Source organism: Zophobas morio, unplaced genomic scaffold (genome assembly GCF_036711695.1).
Source record: "Zophobas morio isolate AGI-343-1 ecotype UQ-CSIRO unplaced genomic scaffold, CSIRO_AGI_Zmor_V1 ptg000006l, whole genome shotgun sequence".
Lineage (NCBI taxonomy): Eukaryota > Metazoa > Arthropoda > Insecta > Coleoptera > Tenebrionidae > Zophobas > Zophobas morio.
In genome coordinates, this window is record NW_026972111.1 from 12,407,213 (window position 1) to 12,425,589 (window position 18,377).

The 18,377-nt window shown below is 31.9% G+C and overlaps 1 protein-coding gene and 1 long non-coding RNA gene across 4 annotated transcripts in view; both read left to right on the forward strand.

Annotated features, from left to right (window-relative positions):
* Nucleotides 1-6,754, forward strand: part of LOC135123627 (BTB/POZ domain-containing protein 9-like) — a 28,158-nt gene extending 21,404 nt beyond the window's left edge. For both annotated transcript variants that reach the window (XM_064048451.1, XM_064048450.1), the window contains 11 exons: nt 48-171; nt 222-290; nt 336-405; nt 455-711; nt 761-1,022; nt 1,075-1,264; nt 1,574-1,730; nt 1,788-1,909; nt 6,090-6,199; nt 6,273-6,487; nt 6,538-6,754. In XM_064048451.1, the coding sequence (XP_063904521.1) occupies nt 61-171; nt 222-290; nt 336-405; nt 455-711; nt 761-1,022; nt 1,075-1,264; nt 1,574-1,730; nt 1,788-1,909; nt 6,090-6,199; nt 6,273-6,487; nt 6,538-6,621 (1,647 nt within the window). In that variant the 5' untranslated portion in view covers nt 48-60 and the 3' untranslated portion in view covers nt 6,622-6,754. The remainder of the gene's footprint in view (nt 1-47; nt 172-221; nt 291-335; nt 406-454; nt 712-760; nt 1,023-1,074; nt 1,265-1,573; nt 1,731-1,787; nt 1,910-6,089; nt 6,200-6,272; nt 6,488-6,537) is intronic.
* An 8,210-nt stretch (nt 6,755-14,964) lies between these two features.
* LOC135123118 (uncharacterized) overlaps nt 14,965-18,377 on the forward strand; it is a 165,026-nt gene continuing 161,613 nt past the window's right edge. For both annotated transcript variants that reach the window (XR_010279546.1, XR_010279545.1), the window contains exons 1-2: nt 14,965-15,062; nt 15,120-15,222. This is a non-coding gene — a long non-coding RNA (uncharacterized LOC135123118). The remainder of the gene's footprint in view (nt 15,063-15,119; nt 15,223-18,377) is intronic.

Consider the following 18,377-nt stretch of genomic DNA (forward strand, 5'->3'; position numbering starts at 1 on the left):
TGTTTCGCAGATTAATTTTTTTTAATGATATGGTTTTATGTTTATAGATGCGCAGGCAAAATGACCGGATGTAATTCGAACATACACGGCCACATTGCTTCGCTTTACTTGAACGAAAAGTATTCGGATGTGGTGCTCATCGCGAATGAAAAGCGACTACCCGCCCACAAAGTATGTGAACATTTAAATTTTTTCCATACATGTAACACAAATTTTATTAGGCTGTACTTGCTGTACGGAGTGAGTACTTCGATAAGCTCCTTTTTGGGGGCTTACAAGAATCGTCACAGGTAAATATAAAATCAAAAATATTTGTTTTTAATACCAAACTTTAGAAAGAAATACAACTGAATGACGCATCGTCGAGTGAAGCATTCGAACTATTTTTAGAGTATATGTATACAGGTGAATTGAATATATTAAATAAAATTTGTAGTAATAATTAAACTCACAGATTCCATATCAATAGCGCCAAAAAACATAGACTTAAGCTTGGAAGTATTAATTTTAGCTCATAAGTATTGCATGGAAGACTTGCAAAACACTCTGATTATTAAATTAGTGGAAGCCGTGGACTTGGACAAAATTGCCACAATTTTGAACATATCGAATATGTATCGTTTTAATGTATTAAAAGAGGCCTGTCTTATGTTTTTAGATAGTAATGCTTTGGATTTTTTACGAAACTTTGACGTATCAGAACTCTCACAGGTTACATAGTTGTGTTATTTTATATTTTATACAATTTGTTAATGTATAGGAGTCCATCATTGAGATTTTAAAACGTGATACGTTTTACGCCCCAGAGACTGAATTGTTCAAGACAGTTGTAAAGTGGCGTGAGAGAAATAAAGACGTAGGCGATTCTGTTTTGAAATGCATTAGGTTACCGTGGATTTCAGCACAGGATCTTATGTCAGTGGTTTGGCCAACTGGTTTGGTAGAGAACGATGTGTTGCTCAAAGCAGTAGCACAAAGTCTGTGCGTTAAACCCAAAGAGGTGCCTTCCAGAGGCCGTCGAAGTACTGCTTATTATTATTATTTTTTTTTTATTAAATAAGTTTTACTTTCTAGTACTTGATTCAAACGTCGCTAGAGAAGAAGATAAAGCAGAAGTGCTCACAAATCATAAATCCCGACTTTTAAGCGCTATTGAACCTAGAGATTGCGAACGACAAAAAATTGATCAAGGGATCGTTATAAAATTAGGTGTGCCTTCATTTATCAACAGCATTCGTATGCGGCTTTATAGTAATCACGATGAGTAAGTAACAGAATTTGATTTTTACTTCCTTTAAGCAAAATTTGCCCCACCAAAAATTTGGTGACGTCGTTTAAAAATTTCGCTAAGTAATCTTATTCACATGTAGGTTTTTGGAAAAACATTGAAAAACTTCGTCTATTGGCCCGTTCCAAAAATTATGATATCATTTCAAGATTCATTATATCTACTAACTAATTTACTGATTAAATCAAAAATAAAATCAATTTGTATAATTTATTTGAGAAACTGAACGTGTTTCATTGTACTTCAGACGCGAGGGAAGTTAATCTTTTTTAATTGTTTGGGTAGGTACTATAGTTACTACGTAGAGGTCACCATAGACGGTCGTAACTGGAAGAAAATAATTGATTACACAGGTTATGTTTGTCGAGATACACAGTTTTTATGTTTTGAGGGTCAAGTCGTCCAGTATATTAAAGTAGTAGGAAAATACAGCAATGTCAATGTGAGTTATGACTTATAAATTTTCATTGTTTTTCACAATGTAATTGTTTGCTTTTAGGAACTTTGTTTAGTCAGTTTTGAGGCAACCTATCTGTCACAGGGTCCACTAGTAATAGGAGGTCTTATCCGACCAAATAGTAATATTGCTATAGAAAAGCTTGGAGCCACCGTCATTGAAGGGTAAATATTATTTAAATTTAAATTTTACTTGCCAAGCTTAAGTTAAGGGAAGTCTTGTAATGGGGACGTTATTGTTTCACCGCTTAAAAATGCGAGAATATCTGTCGTCTCCTTTCGGTCTGTCTGTTGGATCTAAGATCTATGCTAACAATATTTCGTCATTCTGTAGTATATTCTTATTTGCTGATGTATATTCGTATTCATTTTCACTTAAAGCATCTCTAATTTTCAATTTTTCGAATTTTCGATTTTACAATTTTTCAACATTTCGGTTTTGGGATTTTTCAGTTTTTCTATTCTTCAATTTTTCGTTTGTTTATTTTTAGATTTTCAATTTCTTGATATTTATTTTTTTGTTTTTTTTTAGAGTTTCGGTTTTTTAAATTTAATATTTTCGACTTCATCATTTTTTTGTTTCGATTTCTCAATTTTTCGATTTTCCGATTTCTTGATTTTTCAGTTTTTCGATGTTTCGATTTTTTAATAGTATTTTGATTTAATTTTTCAGTTTTTAAAAAATGTTCGAGTTTTTAATTTGATATCTTCGACTACAAATTTTCCATTTTTCTTTCGATTTCTCGATTTTTCAGTTTTTCGATTCTTCTATGTTTTGGTTGTTTAAATTTTCAGATTTTTCAATTTCTTTATCTCTAGCTTTGGTTTTTTGGATTCCCGATTTTTTAAATTTAACGTTTTGATTTTACCATTTTTTTTATGTTTCGATTTTCCGATTTTTCGAGTTTTAGATTTCTTGATTTTTGAATTTATCGATTTCTCAATTTTTTGATGTTCCGACATTTTAATGTTTGAGTTAATCTTTCAGTTTTTCAAACGTTTTCAATTTTTTGGGGTCTTCATTAGTCGATTTTTCAATTTTTCAATCTTTTAATTTTTCAATTTTTTAAATTTTAGACATTTCGATTTCTCGATGTTTGAATTTTTCAATTTCCACTTTTCGATTTTATAATCTTCCAACATTTCGGTTTTGAGATTTTTCAGTTTCTCCATTTTTCAGTTTTTCGATTCTTCAATTTTTTGTTTTTTTTTTTTAGATTTTCGGTTTTTTAAATTTAACTTTTTTTTTGTTTCGATTTCCCGATTTGTCGACTTTTCGATTTCTTGATGTTTCATTTTATCGATTTCTCAATTTTTCGATGTTTCTCTTTTTAGTAGTATTTTGATTTAATTTTTGAATTTTTCAAAAATTTTCGAATTTTTAATTTTATATCTTCGACTTTACAAATTTTTCATTTTTTTTTGTCTTGATTTGGCGATTTTTCAATTTTTCCATCTTTTAATTTTTCGGTTTTGGGATTTTTCAATTTCGCGATTTTTCAGTTTTACGGTTCTTCAATTTTTTGATAGTTTAAATTTTTCAATTTTTTGATATCCAAGTTTTTACTTGTGTAGATCTTCGATTTTTAAATTTAACATTTTCGATTTTACCATTTTTTTTTGTTTCGATTTCCCCAAAATTTTCGAGATTTTAACTTTGTATCTTCGACTTTACAAATTTTCAATTTTTCGATTTTATTAAATTTCAGATTTTTCAGTTTCTTGATCTCTAGTTTTGTTTTTTTAAATTTCCGTTTTTTTGAATCTAACATTTTCGATTTTACCATTTATTTGTTTAGATTTCCTGATTTTTCGACTTTCCGATTGCTTGATTTTTCAATTTTTCGGTGTTTCGACTTTTTAATAATATTTTTATTTAGTTTTTCAGTTTTTCAAAATTTATTGAGTTTTTAGTTTTATATCTTCGATTTTACCAATTTTTCTTTTTTTTTTTTGTCTTGATTTGGGGATTTTTAAATTTTTCCATCTTTTAATTCTTCGGTTGTGAGATGTTTCAGTTTTTCGATTCTTCAATTTTTTGATTGTTTAAATTTTCAGATTTTTCAATTTTTTTGATACCTAATTTTTTGTTTTTTTAAATTTCTCCAAAATTTTCGAGTTTTTAATTTTGTATCTTCGACTTTACAAATTTTACATTTTTTGAATAAATCAAGAATTGCAAAATTGAATACTTTGAAATCTTGTTTTATCTTGATTTAGCAGTTTTTCAATTTTTCCATCTTTTAATTTTTCGGTTTATTAAATTTTAGTTATTTCGAGTTGTCAATTTTTCGACTTTTCAGTTATTCGTTTTTTCTATTTTTCAATTTTCCGATTTTTAAATCTTAGATTTTTGTCTTTTTTGATATTTCGATCTCTCTATCTTTCGATTTTCCGACTTCCATGTTTTATATTTTTCGGTTTTTCAATTAATCAGTTTTTTAAATTTTTGATTTTACGAGTTTTCAATTTTTTGGTCTTCAAATTTTTCGATTTTCAGTCTGTCGATTTTTCAATGTTTCGATTTATCGGGTATTTAAAGTTTAAATATTTCAGTTTCGAATTTTTCAATTTTGGACTATTTCTATGTCTCAGTTTTTCGGTTTTTCGACTTCTCCACTTCGTGATTTTTCGATCTTTTGAGTTTCGAGTTCTGGATGTTTGAATTTTTCAATTTCAACTTCTCGAATTCTCGGTTTTTCGAGGTTTCGTCTTTTTCATTTTTCAATTTTTCGATTTTATTAAATTTCAGATTTTTCAGTTTCTTGATCTCTAGTTTTGTTTTTTTAAATTTCCGGTTTTTTGAATATAACATTTTCGATTTTACCATTTTTTTGTTTAGATTTCCTGATTTTTCGACTTTTTAATGGTATTTTGATTTAATTTTTCAGTTTTTCAAAATTGATCGAGTTTTTAGTTTTATATCTTCGATTTTACCAATTTTCCATTTTTTTGTCTTGGTTTGGCGATTCTTCAATTTTTTATTGTTTAAATTTTTAGATTTTTCAATTTTTTTGATATCTAATTTTTTGTTTTTTTAGATTTTCGATTTTTTAAATTTAACATTTTCGATTTTATCATTTTTTTTGTTTCGATTTCCCCAAAGTTTTCTAGTTTTTAATTTTGTATCTTCGACTTTCCAAATTTTCCATTTTTTGAATAAATCAAGAATTGCAAAACTGAATACTTTGAAATCTTGTTTTATCTTGATTGGGCGATTTTTCATTTTCCATCTTTTAATTTTTCGATTTTATAAATTTTAGTTATTTCGAGTTCTCAATTTTTCGATGTTTCGACTTTTAATATTTGAGTTGATTTTTCAGTTTTTCAAAAATTTTCGATTTTTCAATTTTTCGGTTCGTTTTCAGTTATTCGTTTTTCCTATTCTCCCATTTTTGGATTTTAAATCTTAATTTTTTATTTCCATTTTTAATTTTTCGATTTTTCGAAAAAAAACCAAAAGTCTACAATCAAAGGGATCAAAATTATTTTTTTTCTTGAAGATTGGTTAACAATTGACTGTTTCCAGTCATCCGGTAGGCAGTCTGACCTAAAGGCTTGTGTCATCAACATGCTCAAGGGTTTACATATGACTAATGAACAGTTTATTAGGACCCGGCTGTTAGTTTGCAATTATTAAAAAAAAATGTGCAGAAACAATATTTGTTTTGTTTATTGACAACAAATTGGCTCGCGATGTTATTAATTTATTACGAATAACCACGTTACAAATGACTGGTTGAATAAGAATGTTGAATATGTGTATGACCGTTTGGTCGAGGTGACTATGCTAAGTCTTGAATGATGAGTAATAAATGTTCGGTTGGAGACTGATGATTAGTAACAAGTTAATGCATAAAACCCCTCCTTTTCCCTTGCTGTATGCAACTGGGACTATGGGACTCTCACCCACTGAAACCACTCCATTTTCTGCTCGGCCACCAGGACGTTGTCCCTTTCACCCTGATTAACGTGCCTAAGAGGTAAAACCCCAATTGTGGCCAATAATCTTACGGTTGTCCTAGTGTAATTTACCGACGAAATGATATACAACAGCAATTAGGGCAAATCTTGTTTCGAAATTCTTGGTTTTATAATTTCTAACAGATTTTTTTTATTTGCTTAATGGTTCTAAATATTTATTTTTTGTTGGAGCGTTTTTTTTAAGTCACCTGCGATATAAGAAATATTTATTTTAACATATCGCATAATCTATTTTAATTCTCCTATACCGCTATTGCCAGCTTGTTTTTTTCCCGATTCTTAGTGGTTTGAGTGGTATAGAAGGACAGTTATTAATTAATACCACTTACACAATTTGCTTGACATTTTATTTTGTTAATAGGAATCATGGTGAACATTTACTGTGGTGTGGCGAAAAAGACTTGGATTACAGAGATGGATATGCATATCATTTAATAGGTACTGATACAGAGGGCATTGTGATTCAACTAAGTACGTATATTGTTATTCTTAAATAGAATTTTTCCATACAGAAATAAAATAAAGTGTATTTTAAAATTTGTAGATCAACCATACATAATTTCCAGTATGATACTATTGTTGTATGATCTGGACTTCATAGTCTACAGATACTTTGTCGAAACGTCAGTAGATAATGAAAATTGGGAATTGTTGTTTGACCGTAGAGATGAAGATCATCAGTCAGGCGAAATCATTACATTTGATGAAAGACCAGTTGTGTTCATCCGGATCAAAGGGACGTACAGTTCAGCCGAGGATGTTAGTAGATTTACATTTTCTACGGACGTTTGACGTGATTTGTTTTGCAGGACCAGTTTCGCATTTTCCATTTTGAATGTCCAGCAATGGTTAAAGTTAAGACCGCTTGGCCGGAAGAAATTCTGGAAGATTAAAAAAAGTTTTAGGTCTGAAGTAGTAGAGGATTCAGGCTATGAAGAAGGAAAAATTAAGTTTTGTTTGTGTTAATCTGCATGTACTACAATAGAAGATGTTTTAGTTTTGAAAATAAATTTTTGAAGTTCTTTACAGGTGTGTGTGGTTGCTGACAATGTGTCAGAATATCCTGTTCCAGTTATCATGTGTCTGCTTCAAATATATGAGTTGTAAATTCCAACCAAAAACTTTGAGGCCCACCCCAATTTTTCTAGGAATACTGGTGTTACTTTTTAACTTGTTTTGTAATAAAATTACGAAAACATTTTTTTACTCCCCGCAAATGAATCCGCTGCCCGTAGGTGATGCTTTCACACTTTGGACACTTAATAGCTAATTTCGTTGTTTGGATTGACTGTTTCTTGAATTCAGGATTCTGGTAGCTCTGAAGAGTCGTTAAGTTGATTCTTAATTTGCAACCATCTGAGATGGTGAAAACGTAACTTCCTTTTATTGAGATTTGTTCTTCCTGTTATCCGCATGTTGAAGTGGCTGGTTGTTCAATTGGGAATATTCCAATCCATTGGTTCTTGTCGATTTTTCTGATTGTCATATTTTTGAAGTTGACTTTGATGATATTACACTGCTGGTAACTCTTCGAAAATTTGAGTAGTTGAATTTCACAAGGTGCTTCTTTGGAAATTTTGCTAGTCTGTGGCAAATTCTAGATATAGTCTCCAGGGGTGACTTCATTACATTTATCGTCGTTCAAACTGAAGTAAAGCTTGTTAAGGTAGAGGTATTTGTGGGACGGTATAATTATTTGGTAAGTTTTGGAATCATGCTGAATGGGAAATGGGTATAATTGGTAAAAATTGTAATTATGAGGTTCGGTAAGAGGTATCTCAAAAATGAACGTAATATGCAGATCTTTCTGATCTTTAATTCTTGCGGACTTCTGTTCAACGCGAAACACGTGCTGTAACTTTGTTTTATTGTTTGTAAATTCACCAATCAAGTTAGTTTTTCTTAATCATCAGCTAGTACAAACATAATTTAACAATCAGGATTATTTAAATAAACCACTTGCTAGAAGATTTCATGAAATTCACTTGGTCAGGAAAACACTTTGACACTTTGTTGTTTAATTACGAATAGGTTTCTGGATGCATATACGTAAGTGTTACATTATAACACTTCTTAATTCTTCACACAAGATTGCTAATAGTTCATTTACGGCAGTTAAACAAAATTCATTATACTGCGAATTGGCGGCGGGTTAAAATAATTTCTTCCCTTAGACGGTTATCATCGTGATTATCGTCGTGATCATGATTATATCATCGAGGCTTGTCCTCACAACGCTAAAGATTGATTACTTCATCGAGACTAGTCCTCGCAACGCTACAGATTGATTACTTCATCGGGGCTTGTCCTCACAACGCTGCATATTTATTACTTCATCGAGGCTGCTCCTCGCAAACACTAGAGATTGATAACAGCAACGAGACTTATTCCTCGCAACGCTAGGGATTAATAATACCATCGAGGTATTTCCTTGCAACGATAAAAATTTACATCACCGAGACGCTTTTTCCTCGCATCGATGATTGGATATTTTTGTGTCTGTTTATTATGTATTTTGTTGGGGTAACCAGCTCGCGGTATGCTAAACTCTCAAAGTAAATTGTTTTTTTTTAAGTAACCAATCACTTAGATCATGATATAATTTGACATAATGTAAACTCTTTGTTTGAATCGTTGATAAAGTGTGGCAAATATTAATCTCGTGTAAATTTTGTTAATTTTGCAATTTTTCACCTCATACAATATTTCTTTAATCTCACAATTTTAACTTCAGTAATTTTCTTTGTTGTATAATTTTGATTGAACGTAAATTTCATGCTCTACAGTTTTAATCTACGCAATGTTTTTATTTGTAGTTTTAAGTTTATTTCACACCAGATCTTTTGTTTTTCATAAATCTTTGCTAGTTTTTGTTTTGTAAATATTTTGTTGATGAATGTTTCCATCGTATAAATTATTATTTTTTTAATTAATTTGTCCAATTTTATCTCACATAAGAATTATTTGTTGTTTAAAATCTCACAAGATTGTATGGCGAATTTAAATGTTATTTATTGCTCTTTGAAATTTTAACACTTGTTCAGTTGTTGTTAATATCAGAGTTATAAAGAATTGAACATTTAAAATGGGATTGAGGTTAAATAACACAGAAAACGTGGCAGAAGAGAAGTGCAGTTCCTAGTCGAGCCGCGTCATGTGCTGTACGGGTAGGCTTGCGATAGATAGAATCACCGTCGTGGGGGGAGAACAGCCCCGACCTGTAGCCCCAAACTCCGCTTGTGCTAGAACACCTCAGGGGTATTTTTGTTGTGCTCCTGTTAACTGCCGTAACTTTAAAATTTGACGCCACACGCCCGTAATGACTTGTGTATTTGCATCCAGTTACTTTAATTCAGATTTTGCTTTGTTTTTATTAAATTTGTTATATTCAAATATTTGCATTGATTCCAAACAGATGTATAGGATTTTGTGACTGAATGGATTGAGTTGTTGTATCCGATAATTGCGTAAGCCATGGTGGTGATTGATACGTCTTTGAAATATTGGCTCAGAATTCGGTAATGTTCTAAGTGAGAGTCGAATGTAGTCTTCCAATTAAACCATTTGATTGCGGATATCTTGGTGTTGTAAAATGAGCTTGGATTTTGTGGGTTTCCAAAAGTTTTTTCACGGTGTCATTTTAAATTCTAGTCCTGAGTGAAATGTGATTCTTTCTGGTACTCCATAGTGTTGGAAAAAGATTAATAGTTTGTCACAAATTTCGATGGTGTTGTTAAGAATGTGGTTCCCTCGATTGTAAATAGATCCATGTTTGTTTGTTGAAAGGGATTGTCAACTTGTTCTGTCAGTTTTAGTGGAATCTCGGGAGGATGTCTTTCGTATTCGCCCTTTTGCATATTTCGCATTTGTTGATGTAATCGGCTACGTCTATGGTTAATTTTTTTGTAATCTGGTGTATGTATCACGTATTACTCGATGATTGGTTTTCCCAACATGGTCATCTCTTATCAATTCCTTTTGTTCGTTTTTGTCTGTGATTAAAGTTATTGTTTTGGTACACGGTTTGAGAATTGGTCCTTCGGCGTTGAATGTTGTGTTGTATACTTTGCAAAAATCTCTGTACATTCTTTCGATGTCGAAAACGCAATAATCTATAAAGATCTTCGATTTGTTGATTATAATTGCTCAAGACAACAATAATTGTTATTGCCTTGAGCGATTTGGACTTGAACTGTGGTTATAAAAATTTGTCTTTCTTTTCGATCGATTGCATCTTCACAGATGTTGATTATTCTTGGTGTTTCGTTATTTTCTCGTCGTGAGGTTACTGATGGTGTGTTTATTGTGTTAGTGATGGGTCTTTCAGATTGACTATTTTCTGATCGGTTGTAATTCGGTTGGTTATTTCCTGTTTGCCTGAAATCTGATTGGGTAGTTCTGTAATCTGTTAGTTGATAATCTGGTTTTCTGCAATGTCGATGTGTCGGATGGGCTTGTTCCTTAAATTGCTGATATTGTTTCTGATGAATTACTTGGTGATAGGTTTCTTGGTGAACTGCCTATTGGTGAATGTCTTGGGGAATTGTTTGGCGTTGGCATTCTAATGTTGGTATTGAGAATTCTTCAGGGATTGTTGGTGACAAGTCGATTAAGTTTGGAATGGGAAGTGCGTCGTTGTTGCTGACTGTTGGTTCTGGAGTTCTTATTAATCCTGAATTTTGGCTTTCATTTTCCTGTGTTAGCTCGTTTAGTAACCATTCAAGTTCTTCATCTGGTTGAACTGCAGTTGATCGTGTGTCAATGTCTAGAGGGCAGATCTGTATTCTTGAGAGGGCGTCAGCGTTTGTATTAAATTTTCCTTTTTTGTAGACGATATTGTAGTCGTAGTCTTCTAGTTTTAATCTCCAGCGTACTAATTTTGAATTAGGTTCTTTGAGTGAGAATAGCCATTGAAGTGAGCGATGATCTGTATAGATGGTGAAATATTTTGCTGCCCATAGCCAATACTATTGGTAATAATTCTTTTTAGATCGTTGAGTACCTTTTTTTGTTTAGTCTCATTGAGTGTTCTTAATGTGTAAGCAATTGGTTTATCTTCTCTTAGTTGTTCTTGTGATAAGACTGCTCCTAGGGCTACATTTGATGCATCTGTTTTTAAGATAAATGGTCTTGAAAAATCCGGGTATGGTAAAATGGGATGGTTGATTAAAATTTTCTTGCAGGTCCCGGAGGTGGTCATAAATTGTTGGTCATGCGTTATCTTGGCATTTTTCTTCAAGCATTTTGTTAAAGGTTTTGTGAGTTGTGTAAACTTTGGTATGAATTTTCTGTAATAATCGAGTGGTTCTAAAAATCCTTTAATTTCTTTCTGGGTTTTCGGTAATGGGTAGTTCGTGACTGCTTTTATTTTATTTGAGTTTAGATTCACTCCTTCGGGTGTGATAAGGTGTCCTAAATATGTTACTTCGTTTCACAAGAATTCGCTTTTGTCCAGTTTTATTTTGAAATTTACTTTTTTAATTTTTCAAAGACTTCTTTTAGTCGTGAGATATGTTCTTCAAGTGATGTTGAAAAAATGATGATGTCATCAATGTAACCGAGGCATGTTCTGTGTTCATGTGCTTTAGTCGGAGATTGCACAAATTGTCCTTTAAAATTTCGTCAATGTTTGGGTGAATTGGACATAGTGGTGGTTGTGGATTGAATTCGTATGGATTGACCGTATTGATTTCTAAAGGCTTGAACAGTGTGAAAGTCTATATTCTTGGTCCGTTGGGTTGATTATGGTGGTCGTTGCTTTTTTGTCCTTGACTGTGACGTATGAGGCTGGTACTTCAACTGTGTCGAATTTTTGGTGGTGTAAGATTCCTTCTGTGACATATTTGTCTGGATGTTTTGTTCAGTTTTTTTTTGAGATTTTTCCTCAAGACTCTATAATCTAAATTCTAAATAATGGCTCCAGTTTGCAAATTTTGCAATGATATTGTGGCTGACAAAGATACGGCCCAGTGTGACTTGTGTAAAGATACCTTCCATGGTGGATGTACGGGTCTTTCTTCTGCGGAACTAAAATGTTTAAAAAAAGAAGACCGTAAAATCAGTTTTCATTGCAACGCATGTTCATCATTAAAAGTCAATTTGCTAAAAATTAACGAACTTATTGCAACCACTTCTAGTCTTCAGGAAGAAGTTAATAATTTAAAAAAAGTAATAAGTGATAACTTAAAAAAGGCAACCTCTGATAACGCTGATATCGTCAATGACGCCGGACATCGATGCGATTGCAATGAAATAATGAATGAAATTATGGATCGTCAACGTCGTGAATCAAATTTAATCTTCTTTCAAGTACCGGAATCCCGCAATGATGATTTCACTGTCATCCAAGAACTGATTTCTCCTGACGTAAGAATAGATGGGATTAAAATCTTTCGTTTTGGCAAATACAAACAAGGAGTTATTCGTCCGATTAAATTTATTATGCCCTGCTCCCAGGATGCGTTATCTGTATTACGTAACAAAAAGACACTCAATGATAATATCTTCATACAAGCGGACCAAACTCATTCACAACGTCAATATCTTGATAATTTAAGAGTTCAGCTGAATCAACTTCAAAGCGAAGGAGTTTTAAACAAAACCATTCGTTTTATTAATGGTGTCCCAAAAATCGTTAATAAACCAAAAAACGCTTAATTCAAGGACATAATAACATCAACATGTTCTATCAAATAAACGAAAACTGTTGATATACTTCATGCTACTGCCAATCTAAATCACGAAATTGTTCTAATTGAAACTGGTGTTGATGATATTATTTCTACCTCTGAAATATTTTCTGAAAATTACACCGCTTATAGAAAAGACCGTGATGCTACCACAAGTACTAAATCCAGAGGTGAAAGTGTGCTAATTGTTGTCCTTTCTAGTTGTGCATCTCATCAAATCATTCTTCCTGTAAATAATACCTGTGAAAATTTATTTGTTTCTGTGAGTATAGGTTCTGTAGAGGCATTTGATCGGGTAAATATTAAATTTATTAACAAACTAACGAAATACGGTGGAATCGGAAATATGTTTAAATGGTTAACTTCCTACTTAATTGGTCGTATCCAAAAAATCAAGGGTTTTCTGTCAAAAGAAATACAGGTAACATCCGGTGTTTTCCAAGACCCAAGGGAGTCACTTAGGCCCAATCTTATTCCCTTTATTTATACATGATATTGTTCATTGTTTCAAATATTCAAAGTGTTTATTATTTGTAGATGATTTGAACCTCTTTTTAGAAATAACGAACAAATTAATAATGATATTATTAATTTTCAAAAAGACATTGATTCATTAAATAATTGGTGTAAAAATAATGACATGTCATTAAATATAAATAAGTGTAAAATTATATCTTTCGCATGGATACTACATCCCCTTGAATATCAGTAGTATATTGGTAACATCATAACACTAGAGGTAAAGATTTATTTTCTATTGAGCTTCAAAGAACTAATTATGGATTTCACTCTCCTTGTATGAGAATTACAAGACTAATTAATGACCTACCTTCATCTATCGATATAGTTAATTGTAAATTGAATAAATTAGAAAAATGTTATCCTATAATCATGTTTATTGAGTTTTATTATTTCTGTTTGTTTTAAGGTACAATCTGCATTGTTTAAATTAGATTAATTTTTATTAACTATGTCTCATTAGTTTTAGGTCTAAATTACTTTGTGAACTGCTTATTTGGGTTTTTCTGTTGGCAATTAAGTAACAATAAACAATAAACAATTCTTGGTTGAAGATTCATTTGAAGAACTGGTTTTCTTCTCTTTATTTCATCACAATCAAAGTAAATGGGAATTATGCCTTGTCTGTTATCAAAAGATTAAATAGGGTTCAAAAACTTTTTAGAGACGAATTTAATCAAGCCATTTATGTCCACTGTTATAATTATAGATTAAACTTGGTGGTAGTGGACGTTTGTAAAAACTATATTAAAAGTCATCGTTTCTTTAATCTACTGGACAACTTATAGGTACGTTTTCATATCCGGGTCGGTTGTTCATGCAAGATTTTTAAAAATTTAGACAGACATAAAACCACAACAAAAACCAACTGAATTAAAACATACCTACTTACTACACACGATGGTCTGAACAAGTATTCGTATGCTTTGAAATGAAGAAAGCTTTTCCACAAATATTAATTTTACTAAGCACTTTGTTTAATGAACAGAGTGATAGATCATCTGAAGCTGTGGGTTTGCTGCATCAAATAAATTGTGAGTGTGTTTTCAACACTTTGTATGTATACAAAGATTCTATCTATGTAAAGGTGTTAGCGATTATCTTCAACAAGTGGCATATATGACATTGGCCATGCTAATAGCCTTGTTAATTTTCTTCAATATATGCTGAAGCAGAAAAAATGTGTCAAGAAAATAACATAGACTTAACAAGTAATAAAAAAATTAGGAAAAAATGTAGAAGAAGAATTCAAAAAAAAATTTGAAAAGTACATTGTTGACCAAACCGTACAAGAACTATGTACAATTAAATTCAAAAGATGACTTTAGGATCCATATATTTTCCCTGCTATCGATCTTACTATTTCTGAACTTGAAAATGGTTTTGGCCAGATGAGACCCATTATTGATGTTGTTGCAGCTTTGCACCCTAGCAATACTTAATTTTTAAATTTTGACGACTTAACTCCTTTAGCCACTTTTTATCAAAGTAATTTGGATTTGTTGAAATCAGAACTTACGATACTTCCAACGACGTTGACAACGCTTAGCTCACCCTAGAATTTCATGCTAGTTCCGCCACTGTGAACTAGAATGCTTGCGCAGTTATCATAACACTTCAGTAGTGCTAATTTTGGTTTAGTTTACGTGTATTAACTACGAATTTAACATATACCAATTTAAAATTAATATAGTCAGACATGTAAAAAAATATTCTTGATTTTGTGAAATTACGAAAATTTCTCAAACTCTATGGTTTGTGGCTTGTATCCTACTTATTAAATTATGACTGCGAGGCGACTGTAGTTAAAAATCGGTAGTTGACAAGATTAACTTTAATTTACACAATATTTTTCGAACAAAATTTCAATTGCGGTTAGCTGATTGCACGGTTGCATACTCAATTATAATCCACTTAGAACCTCTGTACGTTTATTGGCTATTTCCAATCCCCCCTCTTCAAAAATGGAAGGAATTGGCCAATCAGTGTTCGTTCTTTGAAAGAATCGACAGTTGGCCAGTTCGGCGCGGTTGAGTTAGACGTGTTGAAGACATAACCTTAATAATTGTAGTGCGCAATTTAGAATATTTTGTGTATTTTTTCATAGTGCAGCGAGTATATCGATGGTATGTATGTTATTTGACGATTTTGATGGTTACTTTAATGTTCACATTTTGTTATAGCTCGATTCACTTGGTCGTAATGGTTTTTGTGTTCGGTTTCAACGTCCTGCAGATATGGACAACAAAAAAACCAAGGCTTTGTTTTTGCTGCGTCTGATTGCCGGTAAGTAATGTACAGTTTTAACATTTAACACGTTGAGGGAAAAAAGTCCACACGTGGGCATCTCGGTTGTTTTTATTCCAACAACGTGCTTATCGGGAATATTTTGTATGAGTTTTTGCATATGCTGGGGTATCTCTGGTTCGCATTGGTTATATAGGATACCCGCAAATTAGTAGGTGAACACTTATAACTTGCAGCATTTCGATAAATATACAGTATGCTGCACTCAGGGTAAACCGTATAGTTATAAAATACCCTTTTACTTTTGATTTGTGGTCATTAAAGGGTTAATATATATTTGTACCTAAATATAAATTGGTCAGAGTTGTTAAAATACTACGAAAGATAATTGCAAACGCCATCAATTACTTTAGGAGCGGTCTTTAGTACTTTGGACCGCAACCTGCAATAAAACCATTACCAATCCTTCGCAACGGAGGTATGACTTTGGCTAGGGCCGGACTTTTTATGTCAATGTATTAATGTAACATTTTCTGGTAATTTTGTCTGTACTGTTTATGAAAATTTTTGCAAAAATCGCTAATTCAATTTCAAAATTTTCTCCGATAATTTTTTTTATAGTTTTTCGGCGACAGGTGATAATTAAAAATTGCTTGTCAACTATAATTCTGATTATACCAGCTATATCATTTATTTAATGTGGGGATAACTAACCTCATACAATACGGCCGCGGCCGTGCCAAACAAAAACAACGTATTTCCACTTTTGACGTTTTCGAGAAAATGGCGATTGAAAGTTTAGTTTGGTTAAATTTGCTTTTTTTACAAACATTTGTTAATAATAATAGGTAGAACGCCATCAATAGTTACCTAGATACTCAATAAAAGGTATAATTAAAAAAAATCAAGTTTAAGTACCAAGTTTTATTATTAAAATAACATCAACAACGAAACTTGCATAACACAGTTAAAGTTAAAACATAATATTACCTAATTCAAACACTACAACTATTTTTTATTGTAATTTAAAACCATACGCTTTTCCAAGTTATCGATTAAAAATCTTTGTCTTTTATCGGACAAGGTATTGTTATATTTAGAAAAACTTCTTTATACATCAATGTAATGGGCGCGTATTTGAAAAAAAAAACACTTTCAAAATATTTTGTTCCAATTTTTTTAAATTATTAATTGATTCTGCCGGCGATTTATTTTGTTCTTCTAAGTTGTTAATAGTTTTTATAACAAAATTATAGTGATTTTTAAGAAACGCAAGTTGGTTACCTAGCCCAGAATCTCAAATATTTTGACATTTTTCTATAGCAGCACAGTTCGCTGCATCAAATTCTTAAATGAGTACTTCAAGTGGTTTAAAATATTGCGACTTCCAAAGTGCCCCACCTTGTTAAAATCGGTTCGGGAAGCGAAGGTGTGTCCGGTAATTTTTCCCGATATTCTTGGATTGGTCTTGTCGAATTTGCTCCGCAACTCTTATTAACTCCATGAGCCAAACAGGTAACATGGATTCAATTTTTGTAAATATGGTTTAACTCTTGTCCAGGGTTTACCAACTAAGTTAGGAGAGTAAAAGCTCACTAAACATTCATTTACCACTCTCAAAATACTCAAGTGGTTTGTTTTTTCTACTTTACTTGCACGCTGTTGACTAGGCTCATCTTCACGTATGCTTCCGATTAATAAACGAACAATATAACGACCACAAGAATCGGTGGTCTCGTCTACAATCAAATATTCCACCTAATGGATTCCAATAATATGTTTAATATGATTTAACGTATCTTCATAAATGTCAGTCACGTCATTTTTTCGTGAAGTGCTTTCATTTGTCACCCTTTTATGTGTAAACTTCCAAAAAATTTTTGAAAACAGTTTATTCACGGGTATTTTTGCGCAAACCAGAACTTTACATAATTTCGCATTAAATATTTACCGCTCACTTTTTGAGGATGATGCAATTGAAGTTCAATAGTAATAACATCTATTTCTTAAAATTATAAATTTCCAAAAAAAAAAGTTACTATAGTTAACTAAACATGTATTAACTCTAACCCCGACAGTAACAAATAAGTAAGAAATAAAAGAAATTAAGTTTCCTATAATAAGTATGTATGTATGTAACTGTTTATTTCTTTCCCATTCGGGACTTGAAAGAAGTCCGGTTTACATTTTTCCCTTAATATATCTATATATGTACAAATATATATCAATTAAACATATTTTAACTTAAACTAATATTCTTTCTCGAAATGCTTCCTTATTTTCGTTTCTTTTCTAATATCATTTTCATCCATTCCAGACCATCACCTGTTTCGTTCAATAGCTCATTCCTATCTTTCTCGACTTCCCGTAACTCTTCACAATCCTTTAGCCAGTGTTCAATCGTCTCCGGAAATTCCCTGCATAATCCGCATCTTCTATCCTCTTCCTCTTTCCAGTAACAGTTTTCTCCTTCTTCATTTCCCACCCTAAATCTGGCTATTGTCTTTCTGTCTTCATTCTTTCTCCCTCCTATAATAAGTACCTTAAACTGTAACTTAAACTATGGAACTCTTATTAATGAAATACATTAGCAAATTCTTCTCTTATAAAACATCATTAAACGGATTTCTTACAGTTAATTAAGATCTCTTAACGATGAAAAACTGAGATCAAAATTAGGTAGCCTATTAATGTATTTACACATTATTGAAAGTGGTGACTTTAAACCTACATTTAATTTTGTGTTCGACGCTTTGTTATAGGTAATATGTAGGATGTTGTCTAGCATTCACTCGCGGTACGGCATAATGAATTAATTTTAATAATTCAGTACAATCTACCGTATTATTTACAAGTTTATAATAACAACGAAATCGCAAAGTAAATTTTTCTTTAGTTATCGCCTATATAGATATAGTCACAGCCACCTATACTTACAAGCCGTGCAAAAAGCAATGGAAATACATTTATAAAACCCAGAGAAATAGATACATATACAGAATAATAATTAAAAATAGTATATTACATATCGAGGGTGGTAAGAAGCTAATTACGAACGAAGTTTACACACGAGCGAGCGTAGCGAGCGAGTGATGTAATATGAGTTCGTAATTAGCTTACCACCAGAGTTGTGTCATATACTTTTTCTACGATCTATAATGAAGAATCACTTTCAGAAGAATTTTTTTTGGGAA